The 17,505-nt window shown below is 44.4% G+C and overlaps 1 protein-coding gene across 6 annotated transcripts in view; it reads right to left on the reverse strand.

The window, feature by feature from the left end:
- BAIAP2L1 (BAR/IMD domain containing adaptor protein 2 like 1) overlaps window positions 1-15,013 on the reverse strand; it is an 86,033-nt gene extending 71,020 nt beyond the window's left edge. For 5 of the 6 annotated variants that reach the window (XM_027125784.1, XM_027125783.1, XM_027125781.1 and 2 more), the window contains exon 1: window positions 14,738-15,013. In XM_027125784.1, the coding sequence (XP_026981585.1) occupies window positions 14,738-14,788 (51 nt within the window). In that variant the 5' untranslated portion in view covers window positions 14,789-15,013. Of the gene's footprint in view, window positions 1-9,013; window positions 9,019-14,737 lie in introns of those variants that run through there. The other variant, XM_027125780.1, reaches the window with a different exon arrangement.
- Between the last annotated feature and the right edge of the window lie 2,492 nt (window positions 15,014-17,505).

A 17,505-nucleotide genomic window follows, 5' to 3' on the forward strand; every position in this document is an offset into this window, starting at 1 on the left:
CTGCGCGTCTGGAGCCTGTGCTCCGCAACGGGAGAGGCCACAACAGTGAGAGGCCCGCGAACCGCAAAAAAACAAAACAAAACAAAAACCTCAGCGAAGATCCCACAGGCAGTGAGAGGCAGAGTCAGGCCTGGGCACTAACCTTTGCGCGCACCACTCAGGCCTCCAGACAAGTTCCTTGAGAATTGTGCAATAAAGTGGGATGAAAACGCTTTTATGACAGAGAGCACTATTTTAGGGTGAGAAATTATGGGAGTCTCTACAATATTTTTTCTTTTTGGATGCCTGCTTGTAATCTTACTCCTGATTTTAGATGAATATAATTAATCTTCCAATAGCATCACAATATGGACCAATTCTACATGGGCAAGTATTTCTGATCTTCTCCTTTTCTTTCCCTTAAAAAAAGGAGGGAGTGGGGGAGAAAAAGAAGATTCTCCAACTACCTGCAGTCCTCCCAAGAATTCATAATGGTTAACACTGTCATATTAATTTCCTTTGCTGAAAAGAAATCAAAACGTTACAGAACGACACTGCGAAACCACAAGGTGTTTCGGCCACCCTATCCAAGTCTCATATCCCTTTTTCTTCTCCCCAGAGAACCACTAGTTAAGACTGTAAACTTTCTAACTCATATTTATACACACATATAGTCAGGATTGATAAATAATTTTGCTTTGTACATTTAATAAAATAAACAGTATCATGTAATACATTTTACATCCTTTTTTAAATTCAGTGTTATGCTTCTGAGACCTGTCTACCTTGATATGTATTAACTGGGTTTATTCCGATTTAACTTCTGTATGGTATCCCTTTGTGGGCTAATTTTATGTGTCTGCTACAGTACCTAGTCAATTGAATACTAATTTCGGTGCGGCCGGGTAGGAATTGTCGATGTGGCTAACTACCAGTAGACTTTAAGAGATTACCCTCAGAAATCTGACTGGGCTTCCTTCAGTCAGCTGAAAGGCTCTAAGAATGAAACTAGGGTTCCCTGAGGAAAAAGACCTTCTACTCGTAGACTCCAGGCTGCCGGGCTGCCCCACAATTTCACACCTTCCAGGCCGCACAGCAGCGTGAGCTGGTTTCTGGACTTCCTCTACCGAGAGACATTTAGGCGGCTTCCAGGTTTTTGCTAACACCAACTGTGTGGCAAGAAGCTGTCGATGTCTCCTTGTGCACGTGGGTGAGAATTCTCTTTGAAATACAACTGCTGGGGCATGGGGTACGTGAAGATTTTTCGGGTTTGTTACTTTCTCCGAAGTGGCTGCTGCAATCTGTGCTCCTACAACCGCTGTGCTATTTTACCACAATCACCAACACTTGGTGTCATACTTTTTTTGCCCAATGGGTGAAAAACAGTACTTTTTTTTTTTTAAGTACAGTAAACCGTTTCCCTTGTCAGCATTAAAAAAAGGACACAGGACTGGAACTATCTAAGCAGGGGAAGAGAAACAATGAAAGGTGGTTTTTATCCTCAGCTCTCAAGTCTATCATGGAATAAAGTCATTAGTGACTTTTGTCCTTTTCACCACAGGGTAAGAAGAGGCACCAAAAGCATGGATCATGCCTGCAATCAAGCCAGTCTGGGCTGTGGCCTCCCCTCCCTACCCCCATCTCTGCGCTCCAGGCCAATGGCCTCTGGGCTGTGCTCGGAACAGGCCAAACCAATTCCACCGCAGGGATCCTGCACCTGCTCTCCTTCTGCCTGGAGGCCCTTCTCCTGGATACCCGCCCACCTGGGTCTCAGAGACAGCTTCCTCCACCCTCCTCCTCCCGCCCTCTCTCCAGCTGTTTCTTGCTTCTCTTTCATCAAAAGGTTTGTCACTACCTTACAGGATATTACCTGTTTACTCTGTCTCCTTAGTAGAAACTAAGGAAATTAAGTAAATTAAGGCCAAGGACCACTGCACCTCCAGCACCAAGAACAGTACCTGGACTATCTAATGCCCAAGGTATACTCGCAGCAGCAGTTTTTGAATTCTTTTAAAATTATATGAGATGTATGTGCTCGTGGACGAATCAGCTGCATCACGTGCCTTTAGCTCATCTGAACACACAGACACAATAGCCCGGGGGGCTGATTAGCCACAGCAAGGATTGGTGGAGTGAGGTAATGCACTGCTCGCAGATTCATTAGCTCAACGTAACAGCTCCAACAGAGGCTCATAGAAGCTGCAAGATTCTGCCCTCTACCTACTAAGGCATAACAGGCTTACAAAATCTCCAAGTGCCACATCTTTCCTTGTGAACTTTGCTCCCCAACCCTATGTTTTTCCAAGTTGACATTTAAATTACTTTTTAAGTATTAGGCAATAACACAGTCCTTAAAAAAATACGTTGCTGGAAACAACCCAAATGTCCATTAACTGGTGAATAGATGAAAAAACTATAATTTTATAGTTTATAAGTTACACCTCAATAAAGCTATTAAAAAAAAAACAGCAACAACAACAATCCAGCAACAACAAAAACCCTGCTCTTCTCGACATCCCAGGCTGCTAAGGGTTCAGGTCTAAATCCGCAATGCTGAGAAATGCCACAAAGCTGTGGTTTCTAACTAGCCTGCCCACAGAAGACCCAGATGTGCTGAGATGCAGGTCATCCACTGTCCTCTGTGAACACTGGTCCAGGACCAGAGAGAACAATGCTCCTGGTCAGTAGAGCATGTATGCCCATGTAGCTGTTAGCAGCAACTTCCGCTGCTCAATCAGTTAGATCCATTAGTAGAAAAAGATAACCCAGCTATTTTGAGACCAATCTCCTGCTTGGCAGTTATCTTTCCAGCTATGATTGGGGAAGGAGTTTGGCAAAAATGTTCCTCCATTTTCTTTTTCTCTGGCAAAAAATCATTACCGTGTCCCTCTAGAAGGACAGTGTCATAGGAAATCTTCAGCCCACAGAGGGAACCCCACTCCATGAAACTTTCACTATGACTTAAACACTGTTTTGCCTTCCTTCTTCCTTTCCTTTCTTTATTCATAACCAGGCTTTGGTTTGTAGATAATTATTTCTGCAAAAGTGGTCCTTCATTCAGAGGGCAAAGGGCATGCCAGAAATGAAGCCACGAGGCGCCAAGGGTTCCATGGCTCCCCCCCCCAGCAACATGACCTCTGCACCAGAAGCCACTGGGCTAGTGGTCAGTAAAGAACAGGGCCACCTCTTTGGGCTTTGCCTCTCCTAGAACATTCTGAGAGAGTTCTGAGAGCATCTGGTAGATCCCAAGCTCCTTTAAGAACCAACCAAGTGATGAGAACCAGTGTGATCAGAACCAGAAAGGTACGTCTTGCTGCTTCTTAAGATCTGTTACTAGAAGCAATTACATCTCCGGGACCTTTTATTTCATTGGTTAAAGAAACAGATTTCTGTGACAAAACTCCACCTTCCCTACTCATTTAGGCAGCTTGAACTGCTCTGAAGCCAAAGCACAATTAAGCAAAACAAAAAGGTCCCAACATACTGGTGTGAGAAAGAAGTGTGTTCTATGACTGTTCAAACGTTTTGGAAGAAATTATCAAACGTGTCAAGAAAATGAGGTCCCAGAGCTATCCCACCCAGTAAACTAGTGTACTAGTTTTCAATTGTTATTTTTAAAGAAAATTGTGGAGGGAGAACCATGTTATAGGTAATCAGTGTTCATGACCATCTGATAACATAACTTGGGGAAAAAAAATGGCCTGAACCCTATTCAACACTTTCAGTGAAAGAAAGTTTCATTTTACTTTAAACACTAGACAAAAGTTTCACATGTGTCTATGAGGGGAATCATTTGAAACCACGTTTCCTTGTAGTTTTTTTTTTTTAACTTATTTTTGGCTGCATTGGGTCTTCGTTGCTGCGCGCGGGCTTTCTCTAGTTGTGGCTAGTGGGGGTTACTCTTCGCTGTGGTGCGCGGGCTTCTCATTGCGGTGGCTTCTCTTGTTGAGGAGCACGAGCTCTAGGCGCATGGGCTTCAGTAGTTGTGCCACACGGGCTCAGTAGTTGTGGCTCGTGGGCTCTAGAGCACAGGCTCAGTAGTTGTGGCACACGGGCTCAGTAGTTGTGGCATGAGGGCTCTAGAGTGCAGGCTCAGTAGTTGTGGCACACAGGCTTAGCTGCTCTGCAGCATGTGGGATCTTCCCAGACTGGGGCTCGAACCCGTGTTCCCTGCATTGGCTGGTGGATTCTTAACCACTGTGCCAGCAGGGAAGCCCTTCCTTGTAATTTTAAGTATAGATGATTACACTGGGTCCAAGGTCCAGCAGGTGCTATAACTCCATATAGCTGCACGTATTTCCTGGCAGCACTAAAAACCCTTTCCAGGCTGAGAGTAGGCAATCCTAGCTTACTAACTGCCAATGCTATCAGACATGGTAGCAATGTCTGGCCCACACTGGCCTCCATCAGCAAGAGGATTTGGGGACCCTACCCCAGATTTCAAGCAACTTTTGGACCTTGAACTTCAGAGGAAGTAGTACCTGTGAGACTAAAGTAAAAAATCACTTCTTGGGCTTCCCTGGTGGCGCAGCGGTTGAGAGTCCGCCAGCCGATGCAGGGGACACGGGTTCGTGCCCCGGTCCGGGAAGATCCCACATGCCGTGGAGCGGCTGGGCCCATGAGCCATGGCTGCTGAGCCTGCGCGTCCAGAGCCTGTGCTCCGCAACAGGAGAGGCCACAACAGTGAGAGGCCCGCGTACGGTAAAAAAAAAAAAAAAAAAAAAAAAAATCACTTCTTGAAACTCCAGCTATGATAATATTAGCATTCATTTTTGCTTGGTTCCTACAGGTCCATGTTCTTATTTGAAAGAATGGAAATAATCCTTCCTATAAGCCACAGTGCTAGGACAACTCTTACATAACTTTCGATCAGAATCTGGAAATTTGCTTCTTTCCTGGTATTTTCGCGCGTGTGTGTGTGTGTGTGTGTGTGTGAGAGTGAGAGAGTGAGAGTGAGAGAGTGAGAGAGAGAGAGAGACAGAGGGAGGGAGGGAGATCATGGCAAGTACTAGAGAACACGTACTTATGTATCACTCCACTAACTTGTAAAGTCCTCACGTTTGGGCCTTTGAAACAACTACACACTTGTTCACTCTTTATTACACACATACAGTGAGCCTAACCTTATGTTGGATGTACAGAACCCAAAGATGAATGAGGTAAGAGTTCCAGCCCTTGAAAATGCATGGTCGGGACTTCCCTGGCAGTCCAGTGGTTAAGACTTCGCCTTCCAGTGCAGGGGATGCAGGTTTGATCCCTGGTCGGGGAGCTAAGATCACACATGCCTCACAGCCAAAAAGCCAAAACATAAAACAGAAGCAATATTGTAACAAATTCAATAAAGACTTTAAAAATGGTACACATAAAAAAAAAAAAATCTTTAAAAAAAAAAAAAAGAAGAAAATGCATGGTCTAAGGGAGACAGGTATGAAAAAATACCCAGGCAATCTAGATTGACATGGTGAAAGTAAGAAATGCAAAACACCTTTAATATAACTTGAAAATCATTTAGAAATATATAACTTTACCACAGATAGATGGCATGTATTAAGGAAACAGTAACTGATTAGTTACTGGGTTTAAAATAGCTGTTGACAGACATACACTTTGAAGGCTACAGGGCGCGCTAGACCATTTGGTTAAGTGTTCTTGCCTGCCTGGTTATTATTAATTTTAAAAGGTGTGTCACGGAATAAAAAGCAAGCAATGAATTTACAGGAAAGAATGTCTCATGTGCTCAGTTGCATTTGTTTAGAAAGTCCCCAAGTACTTAACAAGCAACAGGAACTTTACCAGATCAAAGTATAGTTGACTCTTGAACAATATGAGGCGTAGGGGTGCCCATGCTCCCCAGTTGAAAATCTGAGTATAGATGGCCCTCCGTATCCACAGATTCAATCAATGCAATGGTGCAATACTGTAGTATTTACTATTGAGAAAAATCCAAGTATAAGCAAACCTGTACAAATTCAAACCCGTGTTGTTCAAGCGTCAGCAGTAAACTGCTGATTTCATATCGCAAGCGACATTCCTTTTTTTAGTTCACTAGTTCTTTCCAAACACCACTCTTACATAATATCTGGAATAATTCTAATGAACTGCCCTCAATAAGATCCTGTGAGACAGGTCGTTCTGCTTTGCATTAAAATCCCAGCCCTTGGGACTTCCCTGGTGGTGCAGCGGACAAGACTCCATGCTCCCAACGCAGGGGGCCCAGGTTTGATCCCTGGTCAGGGAACCAGATCCCACATGCATGCTGCAACTAAGAGTTAGCATGCCACAACTAAGGAGCTGACAAGCCTCAACTAAGGAGCCCGCCTACCGCAGCTAAGACTCGGCGCAAACAAATAAATTTAAAAAAAAAAAAAAAAATCCCAGCCCTTGCAATCTGAGAAATATTGTTCAAAAACCCAAAATAATGTAAAAATAGTTCAAGTTTGTTAAATACAGTTCTGATACCAGCAAGGGGAATCAAAACTTCTAAAACTTTTGTTGTTTTGTTTTCATCTACTTCTCTCATATAGCCAACTTTCCAAAGACTTCTTACAAACTGCCTAAGAAACTCTTCTTGACCTTAACCTGCTCATACATCACTCTTTTCCTCCTTTCTTCCAATACTGGGACAAAGCAAACAAAGTCTGAAGAACGGAACTGGTAAAGGCAGGACGCCTCTGGTACTGCTGGAGGTGGGGGGAAGGAGCAAGGACGCAGAAGTGATGATCCCGGGCAGGCCAAGGCGGAGGGGAAAGGCTGGCATTGTTGTCCTGTCATAAATTATAAACTTTAGAAAAGCACAGGCTGTTTCTTCTCTAGGGTGGTTTCCAGTGGTGACCACAGTGCTTGGTACAGCCTGGGGCACAAGAAGAGAGCTGCAGAAGGAATAAATGTAGGTGGGAAGCTTAGTTAGTGCATCCCTAACAGATGCTCAGAACACGGTAGCTGTGATTGTTAGTGCCATCTCAGTTTCACTGGCCATGGAGCAGGTGAGGATTTAGTTACAAACTGTGAGATAAGCATACATCCGTACTTATTCAACAAATATTTGAGTTCTTACTGTGCCATCAGCACAATGAGAGATTTCAAAAAATCCTCAAGGAGTGTACAGCTCGTCGATTGAGAGACAAATTTGTGCCAATAATATTAATACTATTCTTTTACCTGCCTATGTGTCAGTCACTCTACTAGATGCTGAGGATAAGCAGTAAACAAAACACATGAAAATCAATGCAGGTAGGGTGGTATGGTCCAGCAAACACAAGCTACTACTGCTCGCAGCCAACACACTGTTCTAAGAGCTTTCGTTCATTATTATGTTTAATCTTCACAACAACCATATGAGGTGGGTACTATCCTCACCCTTGTTCACAGATGTGAAAATTGAAGGCAAGGTCAAATGGAGGAATATGGCATTATCAAGTACATACCAGAATGTGGGGTAACACAAAGGATGGACTGGTTTGCTGAAGAAGTCATCTGTCTCAGGGGCACAACAGTTGGACTGTCATGTAAGAACAGCGTTTTGCATGTTTAAAGTGTTTACACACTTAGAAATATATTGTACCATCAGACATAGTTACGGCCGGCACCTCAAGCTGCTCCCAGTGTAAGATGAAGCCCGCAAAAAATACACCATTTGGTCAATTGAAACCATTAAAAAAGTTTTTTTTAAATTGCAGCACTTAAATATAAGGAATTATCATTGCGATTTTCCTGATTCTCTTCTGTCACTTGAGTTTTTGCATCCAGAAATGGATTGGTCTGTTGGCTTAGGTCTCAGGCATCCGAATCCAAGAGGTGACCAGGGTTGTCTCTGGTCCTCCTCTCCCCTCCCTTCCCCCAGCCCCCCCAGACTGGAGCTTCTCTTCTCCTAACTCAGGAGGGGGCTGCTCCATCCGGAAGGTCAAAGGGAAGCACTTAGGGTGGCTAGTAGCTGGACTTGTCATCTGAGATCTGTCCTGACCCACACCCAGGTCTTTTTCCTGTTTATTATAGGCAATATGTTCTTATCATCTGAACTTTTATCCCTTCTTACTTTGGCAGGTTGTTAACACCAATTTTGTACCTTTTCTGGTCCATCTTACTGCTTTCGTACAGTTCAAGGATACAGCTGCACTCGAAGTGGATCAGCTGCTTGCAACATCAGGAGTAAGACTTTGAAAAGATAGTTGTAAGAACTAGAATTTGGTTCTCAGTTTTGTTGAATTTTTCTTCTGTTGCACTCACAGTCTCAGGTTAGTAAAAGTTAAAAATGTACCCGCATAAGTAAAAATTAAGAGAAAATGGTAAGATTTTAAATTAGGTTTACCCTCAGAAGGTTAATTTGCGAAACAGAGGTAGAAAGTGGCACACTTTACCTTAGTTTTTAAAACTTTTTATCCATTAAAATGGAATAGATTTATCAATTTCTAGGGGGGTTTTTTTAGCTTAAGTATTATAAAAGTAACCCGCTCACATAAAATGTAAACACCCCAGAAGGTAGACTGTAAGTAAGAAGTAAAAGCCCCTTGCCCCCTGCCCTAGAGCTAACCACAGCTAGCCGTTAATATTTTTATTGGAGGAATTGCTACTGTTTAGGGACTTTTAACCTCCAAATTACCATACAAATAAAACCAGTTTAAGCAACAAACCCAGAAGTATCTTCACCCACTGGCTGTTCTCTCTCAGAACACAGCTCTAGAAGGCCCTGAGCAATCCCTTACATCTCTGAGGGGTGCTTATTTATTTTGCTTCCTAGATTGGGAACACGTTCTGGTAATATTTTTCATTTATTTTGGAACGAGAGAGAAACCAGTAACATTTCATCTCATTTCCACAACTCTTACCTTTAACCATAAAGATCTGAGTTACAACCAGAACACAGTCCTTAAAATAATGATAAACCAGAAAGACCGACTCAAGGTCTGGAAAACATAAAGAGAAGTATAAAATCAAGGCTGAGGAAAGTAAGAACAGAAACATACAGGCCTCAGGGGCCACAGAGCTGTAATTACTCTGGACACATCTACAAGTACAAAGTTTATAGGGGAAATTATACCCGGTAGTGCTAGACATGAAATCTAGGGTGTTCTCCCAGCCAATGTCCACAAGCTACTCTATGTTATAGGTATACATGTTCTACTACTTTTTTTTTAAACCCTCTAAAGGTTATAAAAAAAAAAAAAAGAAAAAAGGAAGCAGTTTTAAAAGACCTACTTAATTGGTTGAGGTTCAGGAAAGGTACATTCTCACAGGATCAGATTACAGCATAAATTGGGGCAAGTCTTCTGGAGGGCATTTTGCAATGTATCACAAATATGCTCTACAATGTTGACTACCCTTTGACCCACAACTCCTGCTGGGGATTTAGCTTAAGGAAAAGATCCCAGATTTGTGCAAAGCTTTACCTGCAATGATGTTCAGTGCAGTACTTTAATAGCAAAGCATTGGCAACCATCTTACATCCAAGAAAAGGGGAGTGGATCAATAAATTCTGATGAAGAATGGAGAGTCATCAAAGTGATGAAGCACACAATACTGACTGACATGGAAAGATGTACTGACAGATACTGGAAAGAGTGACAGTAAGAGTTAACTGTGGGATTCTGGGTGGCTTTTACTTTTGGTGTAAATATTCATAGAAATTTTGGAAATTCTCTGGTATCAGAAAAAAATATAGTTTTAAAGAGCCTCTGAGGTTAAAACCAACACACACATGTAAATTAATAAAACATGAATGACTGTGGGAAATGCTGAGAAGTATAATCTGGGGGACTTGTTCACAAACATGTACAATCTAAGTGGGGAGAAGACCCAAATTAAAAATAACAGGGACTTCCCTGGTGGTCCAGTGGCTGGGACTCCATGCTCCCAGTGCAGGGGGTCCAGGTTTGATCCCTGGTGGGGAAACTAGATCCCGCATGCACGGGGGATCTACTAACTACAGTGGAGTTAGATCTACTAACTACAACTACTACAGTGATATGGATGAATCCAACAGACACACTGGGTGAAAGAAGGCAGACAAAATAAGCCAAACTAGTTAGCGCTGCTAGAAGTCAGGAGAGCAGTTATCTTGGAGGGGACACAGTGACTGGCAGGGGCCATGAGAGGGACTCTGGGGGCTGGTCGTGGTCTACTTCTTGATCTGGGTGCTGGTTACACACGTGGGTTCAGTTTGTGACAATTTAGTGAGCTCTATACACCTAAGCAAACCTTTCAGTGGGCATATTAAAGTTCAATAAAAAGTTTTAGAAATAAGAATGGATAAGCAACAAGGTCCTGCTGTATAGCACAGGGAACTATTAAACCAGAATGGAAAAGGATTTTTAAAAGAATGTACATATATGTATAACTGAATCACTGTGCTGCTGTACAGCAGAAATTAACACAGCATTGTAAATCAACTATACTTCAATAAAAATAAGTTTTAGAAATAAAAATATATACATTTGCAAATGTTAACAGATAAGTTAAATGAATATTTGTGCTGCTTTTATAATGATTTTTACTTTTGAAGTACAGAATAAATACCTGTGTGGAATGTTGAGGGGAAAAAAATCCAACTGGTTGCAATTGCACAGACATTAGGTTTCCCCTGCAGGTCTGCCTGCAGCTCATTACCATAAAAGTGCAAGGCAAGAATTAATGCCTAATCCTGGAATAATGTCACAAGTGTAAACTCAAAAGCAACCTGAAACTCGGTGTCACAAGTCCAAGTGGCCCCAGCCTTCATTAAAAAGGATGTTGCTCTGTCTGCTTAGCAATGTTATTGTAGTTCTAAAACCTCTTTCCAATCAAGAAAAATGTTATGACAAGAAAGGACATTCAGTGTTTGGCTTTGTGTTTTCATTTTACCATACAAAAAGCTACAATACTGGGCTGTGCGGTTTAATATTCGATACCTGGCACCGCTTTCTGCCGCTACCTGGCACCTGATTCTTACAATCCCCTTTTTTAGTCATCATGGAGCCAAGAGCAAGTTGTCCGGTCTTCTGCAAGTCCCATTTTATCTTCAGCATACCTGAAGAAAGTAGTGTTATGGCGGGAACACATGAAGATATCAAGTAGCCTACACAACAACAACAATAAACATAAATAGCAACTGAAAGCTTCAAAAGCTAGACCTATATGCCACGGTCCACACTGGAAGCCAACCAGGCAGGGACTTTCACTTACATGTCCCCACTTAAACCCAAGTCGAGAAAATAAACCACCCTTACACAAACAAAACCTAGCACATAGGCCTAGACTGCTCGCTTTACCCAGTGAAAGAACAAAAGTACCTCATTTTCTTATTTAAAGAAAGGTTTGTTCAAAACATGTCAATGAAGATGAGTTAACGATGACAGACTTCTGCGTGACATCTTAGATGACTGAAGTATGAAAATGCATTTGGTTTGTGCATTTGTTGGCCACTACAAGCTAAATTTCTATACAAAAAAGGAGAGGGATGGAGGCTGGCAGGGGAACTGGCATGTGGGCACTGGTCTCTCACAGACTTTGGGCCTCACCTTCTCAATGGTATACAAGATCCATGTCCACCTAGACGGCTGATGTACACTTCGAATGAAACACAGTGTCAAGGGAGGGAGAGGGGAGACTGGCACAGGACAGGTGCTAACGAAATTAATTAAATGTTCATTTATTCAACAAATATGTACACCTGCTAGGTGCCAGGAATTGTTCTAATTGCTCAGAACACAACCAAGCAAAGCTTCTTTCCTTTGGGAGCTCACATTCTAGTTGGAGTAGGAATAAACATATATGGTAAGTAAATATATATTACATGCTAAGGTCATAAGCACTGTGAGGAGTGGGGGAAGGTAAAGTAGGCTTAGGTGGGACTGGGAGATGGATGGCATCATCTGGGATTTTAAAGCTGTGTGAGTGGGACTCTGAGAAGGTGGCATTTAAACAAAGACCTCTGTGTCCCCTTCCCCATCACTGCTGCTTCAGCAAGATTAATGTAGGGGTGACATCCCTGGATGACATCACATCCAGCCCTCCTCAACTTCCTAAGACCAACAGTTCTAACTTCTAGGAAGGTTGTGGTTACTTTTTGCGTGTGTGTGGTTACTTTTAATTAAGGGTTTTTTTTGAACTTTACTTCTTCCTTGTACCACTAAAGCACGTACTCATTAGAAAACCATACAAAATCACAAGCAAGCTGCTGTGGGAAAATTATGGGCATAGTATAGGCTGAAGAGTGGGGAGGGAGAGGGATCTTTGGCTTAATTCTAATTAGCAACAGTGACACTACCTGACATTTTGGGACTTACTACCATGCCATTTGTTTGTGACGCCATAAAATACACATCTTCCCGGGATTTAGCATGGCTCTCCAGTAATCATTTGTCTAAGTATACATTTTAGAAAACTCAGCAAATGTTTAAATAAATATTTAAAGGTATTTGATACTGCATACAGAGGATCACACCACTTTATAATTCCTCCTTTTCTCTAAAGTATTCCTTTTTTTCAAAGTTAGAAAAATTTGAGTATTAAAAAAAAATCTAAAACCCATGTAAGTCATAAAATCTCATTTGCAGGTGGCTTTTGTAAACACACCTGGTTAGGTTGTGTTTCTATTAGTAAAACATTCTGGTTTGCCAGGTAACATAAAGGAGACCTCTTTTCTAGGTTCATCAACACTGCAGGGAGATTTTTACCATATTAAACTTAAATTGTTTTCAGCTTTCGTCTTTGTGGGGTGGGGTGGGGGAGGGGAAAAACCCAAAGAGGAGGTGGTGAAAGGATGGTGGGCTTTCAATCAAGACCTGTGAACATAAAATTTCACTGTGCATTTCCATCATAGTCAAAGCGTGAGCTAGCAGCATCCACTTCATAGATTACATATAAACTTGTTATCTGGAGATGTAAATTATTATCCCACCATCCCAACCTAAACATGACCCCAAACATTAACGAGGAAATGGTGATTAAAGTCAGTCAATAAACATCTGTGAGCTTTTTGTATCTTTTAAGACACCTGGGAGTAGAAAGCAATAAGGTACTGGTCTCTAATCTTCAGTGTATTACAGCCTTTCAAAATATGAAAATGATTTACAATGCTTTATGTCTATAAATACACATAACCAAAACTATAAAATCCACACTTTTTCCCTCCTGCCTCAGTTCTTTGAGTAATGCGACATTGGCATTTGTGGCACTGTAATTCACTTGAGTACAGTCCCTCCACTGAGTCACCACTAAAAGTGAAAGTCAGGAAGAACTGGGAGAAAAAGCAGAGAAGAGTGACTTCAGGATTGCATGCCAGATTTGGTATCTCAGGTTGGAAAGATATATGTGTCTGTGTTTTGGAGGCAGGAGGAGCACAACTCCACTCAAATTTGCAATGATCTGCATTCCTCACAAAAGTACAGTTTTACCGTCCTTAACTGGACAGTCATCAGAGTAGCCACTACTCCCAAGTCCAAGAGTAAAAATGTTATATTTACACACTTTATCAACATGCCCCACTTCCTACCCCACCATCTTCAGGATCATTTAAATATTAAACAATCTCAACCCAAAGGTAAAACTTTAACATTCAAATTTCTGGGATTTCTAAAAACTGCCCTCTATTAAGGAAACATGAACAAGGAACGGATTTGGTCACATTTACTTACTGAGCCCCAAAATACCATGACAACTGTACCTACTGTATCTACCTATGCAGTATAATCTACATATGACAGTATTTGTGTATCCAGATGAAGGGAGCCAATCTTTTAAACTTCGAAGGATTATGAAACTATTTTCATGCTTTTATCCTTAGCCAACAAAAGTCAATAAACTCTGATTTCAGGAATTCACTCAGACCTTGCAAAACTAGAAACTAAATTTTAGGGTTAAAAAAAAAAACTATAAAAAATGACCCAACTGTGGGTCTTAAAAATGGCTACAAATGAATTTAGGGAACTTGAGTTCCATGAGCCTAAGCCGAATTAAAACAAAAGTTGTTTTGTATTCTATTAATATCAGATGATTAAACACATATCTTATTTCAACTGGAATTCATTTATAAGTACTTAAACTTACTAAACTGGCCACTAATCCTAAAACTGTTCGTTTCTGGAAACATTCGCTCGTAATAAGTGAAAGTTACGAGAATGACCATCGACGCATTCCTTGAGGTTAGGTCTATTTTATTCAAACCTCGGGCGTTCTTTGACTCCCATAACCTCACAAAATAATCGACGTCTAAAAAGCCAAGCTGAACTTAAAGCTGCGTGAGGCAGGGTCTCAGAGGGAGCGCCCCCCGGAGGCCCCCGCGCCGAGCTCAGCTCACCTGGCGCTTGTTAATTACCTGGGAGTTTCCCCCCTACATTCTCAGAGGAAACTCGAGCTTGGCTCTTTGCTCTCCGAGAGCTTAATCGCCGCAGCCACACCGGCGCGGTCACCGACCCCAAGGAGAAGCTGGGGAGGAGGACGCGCCCCAGGGGCGACACAAGACGCCCCCGCCCCCAACTCTCCCCACAGACGTTTGCTTGTGAAATGTGTAATCTGTTGGGCGTCTCCAGCGCTGGGAGGGGAGAGGAGGGGGAGGGGAGAAGGGGAGAGGATGGGGGAGGGAAGGACATTCCCGCGTAAAGTCCCCTCCTCACCCCGAAGGTGAAAAATCCCGACCGTCTCCCCCGGCGAGGACTGCCGGCCGCCGGCGGGGCCTCCCCGCTTCCCCGGCCTCGAACCCCCGTGCCTCCACTGTCCCCGGGACTCCCGCCCTCGAACCCCGAACCCCGGCACTCCCAGGGTCCTGGGCCGCCCCGGGCCAGCTTACCCGGTAGGTGCTCTCCGTGAGCCGGTTCACCTCCTCCGGCCCCCGCGACATGGCTGCAGCCGCCGGGCTGGCGAGCGCGGGAGAACGCGGCCGGGCCTCGTGGCCGCCCGACCCTGGGCGGCGGGAGCGCCGGGGCGCGGCTGAGGGGCCCTCGAGGGTCAGCCGCCTCCACAGCCGTCGGCCGGGGAGTGCAGGCGCGCGCCTCCGCGTCCGAAACGTCAAAACTTGCAGCGCTACCGCCACCGCCGCAGCCGCCCTGGAGGAACTGAGGAGAAGCGGCCCAACCCTTCTGGAACGAGCAGGGCTGGCCAAGCGGCCCCACCTGAGGCGGGCGGGGTGGGCGGGGCGGCCGCGAGGCGGGGCGGCCCGAGTGGGCGGGACTACCCCACCTGAGGCGGCAGGGGCAGTGGGAAGGAGGCGGGCCGAGCGGGCGGCCCGTGGTGGGCGGGTCAGTGAGGCCCGTGTGGGCGGGGCAGAGGCGCGCTGAGCCAAGTGAGCCGAGCAACTCTTCTTGAGGCGGTGGGTGGGCGGAGTGTAGCGGCCCCCATGTGGGCGGGGCGAAGGTGAGCTGGGTCAACCGTCCCCACCTGAGGCGCACTGGGCCGCTGGGGCGCTGGGGCCCGGACCCCGCGAGGCTGTTCTGCTTGGAGCCCATACCGAAGTCCGTCAGGCCTTTGTGGTCCTAGAGCCCTGTAGTGCCCCTCTCAGTGCGGGCGACGAATGCCCTGACACCCACGCTCTCCGCGGGCGCTACCCTTAGCTGCCTTTTGGGGACTCGGAAAGAGGGTCCCACGTCCCCCAGTTGTATTGATTTCCCTGCTTGACCCCTTCCTGCGCACCCGTGTCCCTGACCTCAAAGATCTGCGGGACCCCAGGACATAGGCTCTCATAGGTGGAGGAAAGGGGCTGCCACTTGCAGCCCTTTTTGGAAGCTCCTGATATATGAAAAAATTAATAAATGCCACGATCTGGTTACAGAAATAGCAGTACGTTTTTAAACTTTGCTCTAAGAAGGACCTTTAATTCAATGCGATGTAACCGTGCTATTCACAAGATCGTGCTATTCACAAGATCGAGATTTAGAAGACCGTGGTGAGTGCAGGTGTTGTGGAGTAACTCCCCGTTCTGTCTCCATCCCAGCCCCAGCCCAGACCCTGAGGATCCAGAAAAGTTTCCCGTTTTCCGAGCGGGAAACACGGCTTCGTATCTGAGACACTCACCCAACAGGGCAGGAGATCTTATGCTGGATTTTAAAAACTTCTATCTGGGTGCAATTTCATCTTTGATGGGCTTGTTAGGTCATGAGGCTTCTAAACTGCTCCTGTTATAAAATTCACTGGGAAATGTACACAAAGAAAGCACTGTGTGACCTAGGTGGGAACACCAGAGCATGAGATGCAGCTGGACTTAGAACCAACAACTTGGACTCTGGGACAATGTTATCAGGTTTTGCAAGCTATAAAGCATATCATGCTTGGGAACCAAAAGGTTATGTGTCCTTGGGTGTTGGGGGAAATAACACAACAGCCCTAGGCTTCAGGCAGTGGAAGCAGCTGCCTCTTTCCTAACAGGTTTCTAGCATTTGACTCATAAGATTTGCCAGGTGGGTTTTATTTGCCATATTGAGTGAACTGATGACCGTATCATTATCACCGTTACCTATTGGGCTCTTCAAAGATGTCTGTCGGTTTTTATTTAAACTTGAAAATCGCTGCCTTAACTTTGCAGGTCAGGTTGGTTACCTTTTGTTTTAGAACCTCCCTCTGTGCCTTCTGATGAATGGGGTCATTTCACCCTTTGCTGCAAGGCAGTCAGCCGAGGAGCTGGAAAGAGAGCAGAGGCTTAACCTTTAACACCCCACAGCTCAGCATTGTGGTTTGGGGCAATTAATAAACCACCATAAAACCAGCACATACCTCAGATGGCCCAGTTTGATTTCCAAGGTTGGAATTTGATTGAAGGACCAGGTTCACAGTTGTATGCAAATCTTCAAACAGATATTTAACTGTCATATTGAACTCTTTAGAAGCCTTAGAGGATGGTCAGCTCTTGGTCTATACCGACATCAGGACTAGGGCCACTCAGTCCCAAATAACAGGAGAGTATTGATTATCTGCTCTGTGCCAGGGGTTCTCCTAGGGGCAGGAGGAGTGCAGAGCATACTGGCCTTGACCCAAGCCTTTCATACATGTACAGGAGGTAGAATTTAAGGAGGACTGCAATGAAAGCTGTAGTAGAGGTACAGTCAAATGTGCTATAGGTTTAAAAAGATGGGCGCACTCTCCAAATGCCATTTGTATTAGGCTCTTCAGGTGTGTGGTTTCATGCAAACTTGAAAACCCTCAGTCTTAGTTGTTCTGAGATTTCATGATGCTCAGCGTGAAGTAAAGTGAATCAATAGAAAGGAATGACTCAGGAGAAGGTGAGAGGCAGATTCTGCCTGCTGAGAAAGCACTGCAGCTGCTCTCCAACTGCCCGGAACCCCGGCCTGAAGGGCTGACCTGGCCTCAGAGGAGATCAGCTCCACACCTTCAGGGGCAGGCAACCAAGCTTTCCTCTCTTAGCTCCTGCTTGTGTTTAAATAACCAAAAATCCTGTTTATGTTAACAAAAGTTGTAAGATGCAATTGCTGGTGACAACATCAATAAGATTTTGAAAGCCCCACTCCAAACTGTCTCTTGTTTTGAGGTTTATGCCTTTTTGTTTTTGGCCGTGTCGTGCAGCTTGTAGGATCTTAGTTCCCCGACTGGTGCCCCTTGCATTGGGAG

The sequence above is a fragment of the Aethalodelphis obliquidens genome, unplaced genomic scaffold (assembly GCF_003676395.1).
Source record: "Aethalodelphis obliquidens isolate GAN/ISIS:26980383/991018 unplaced genomic scaffold, ASM367639v1 scaffold30, whole genome shotgun sequence".
NCBI lineage: Eukaryota > Metazoa > Chordata > Mammalia > Artiodactyla > Delphinidae > Aethalodelphis > Aethalodelphis obliquidens.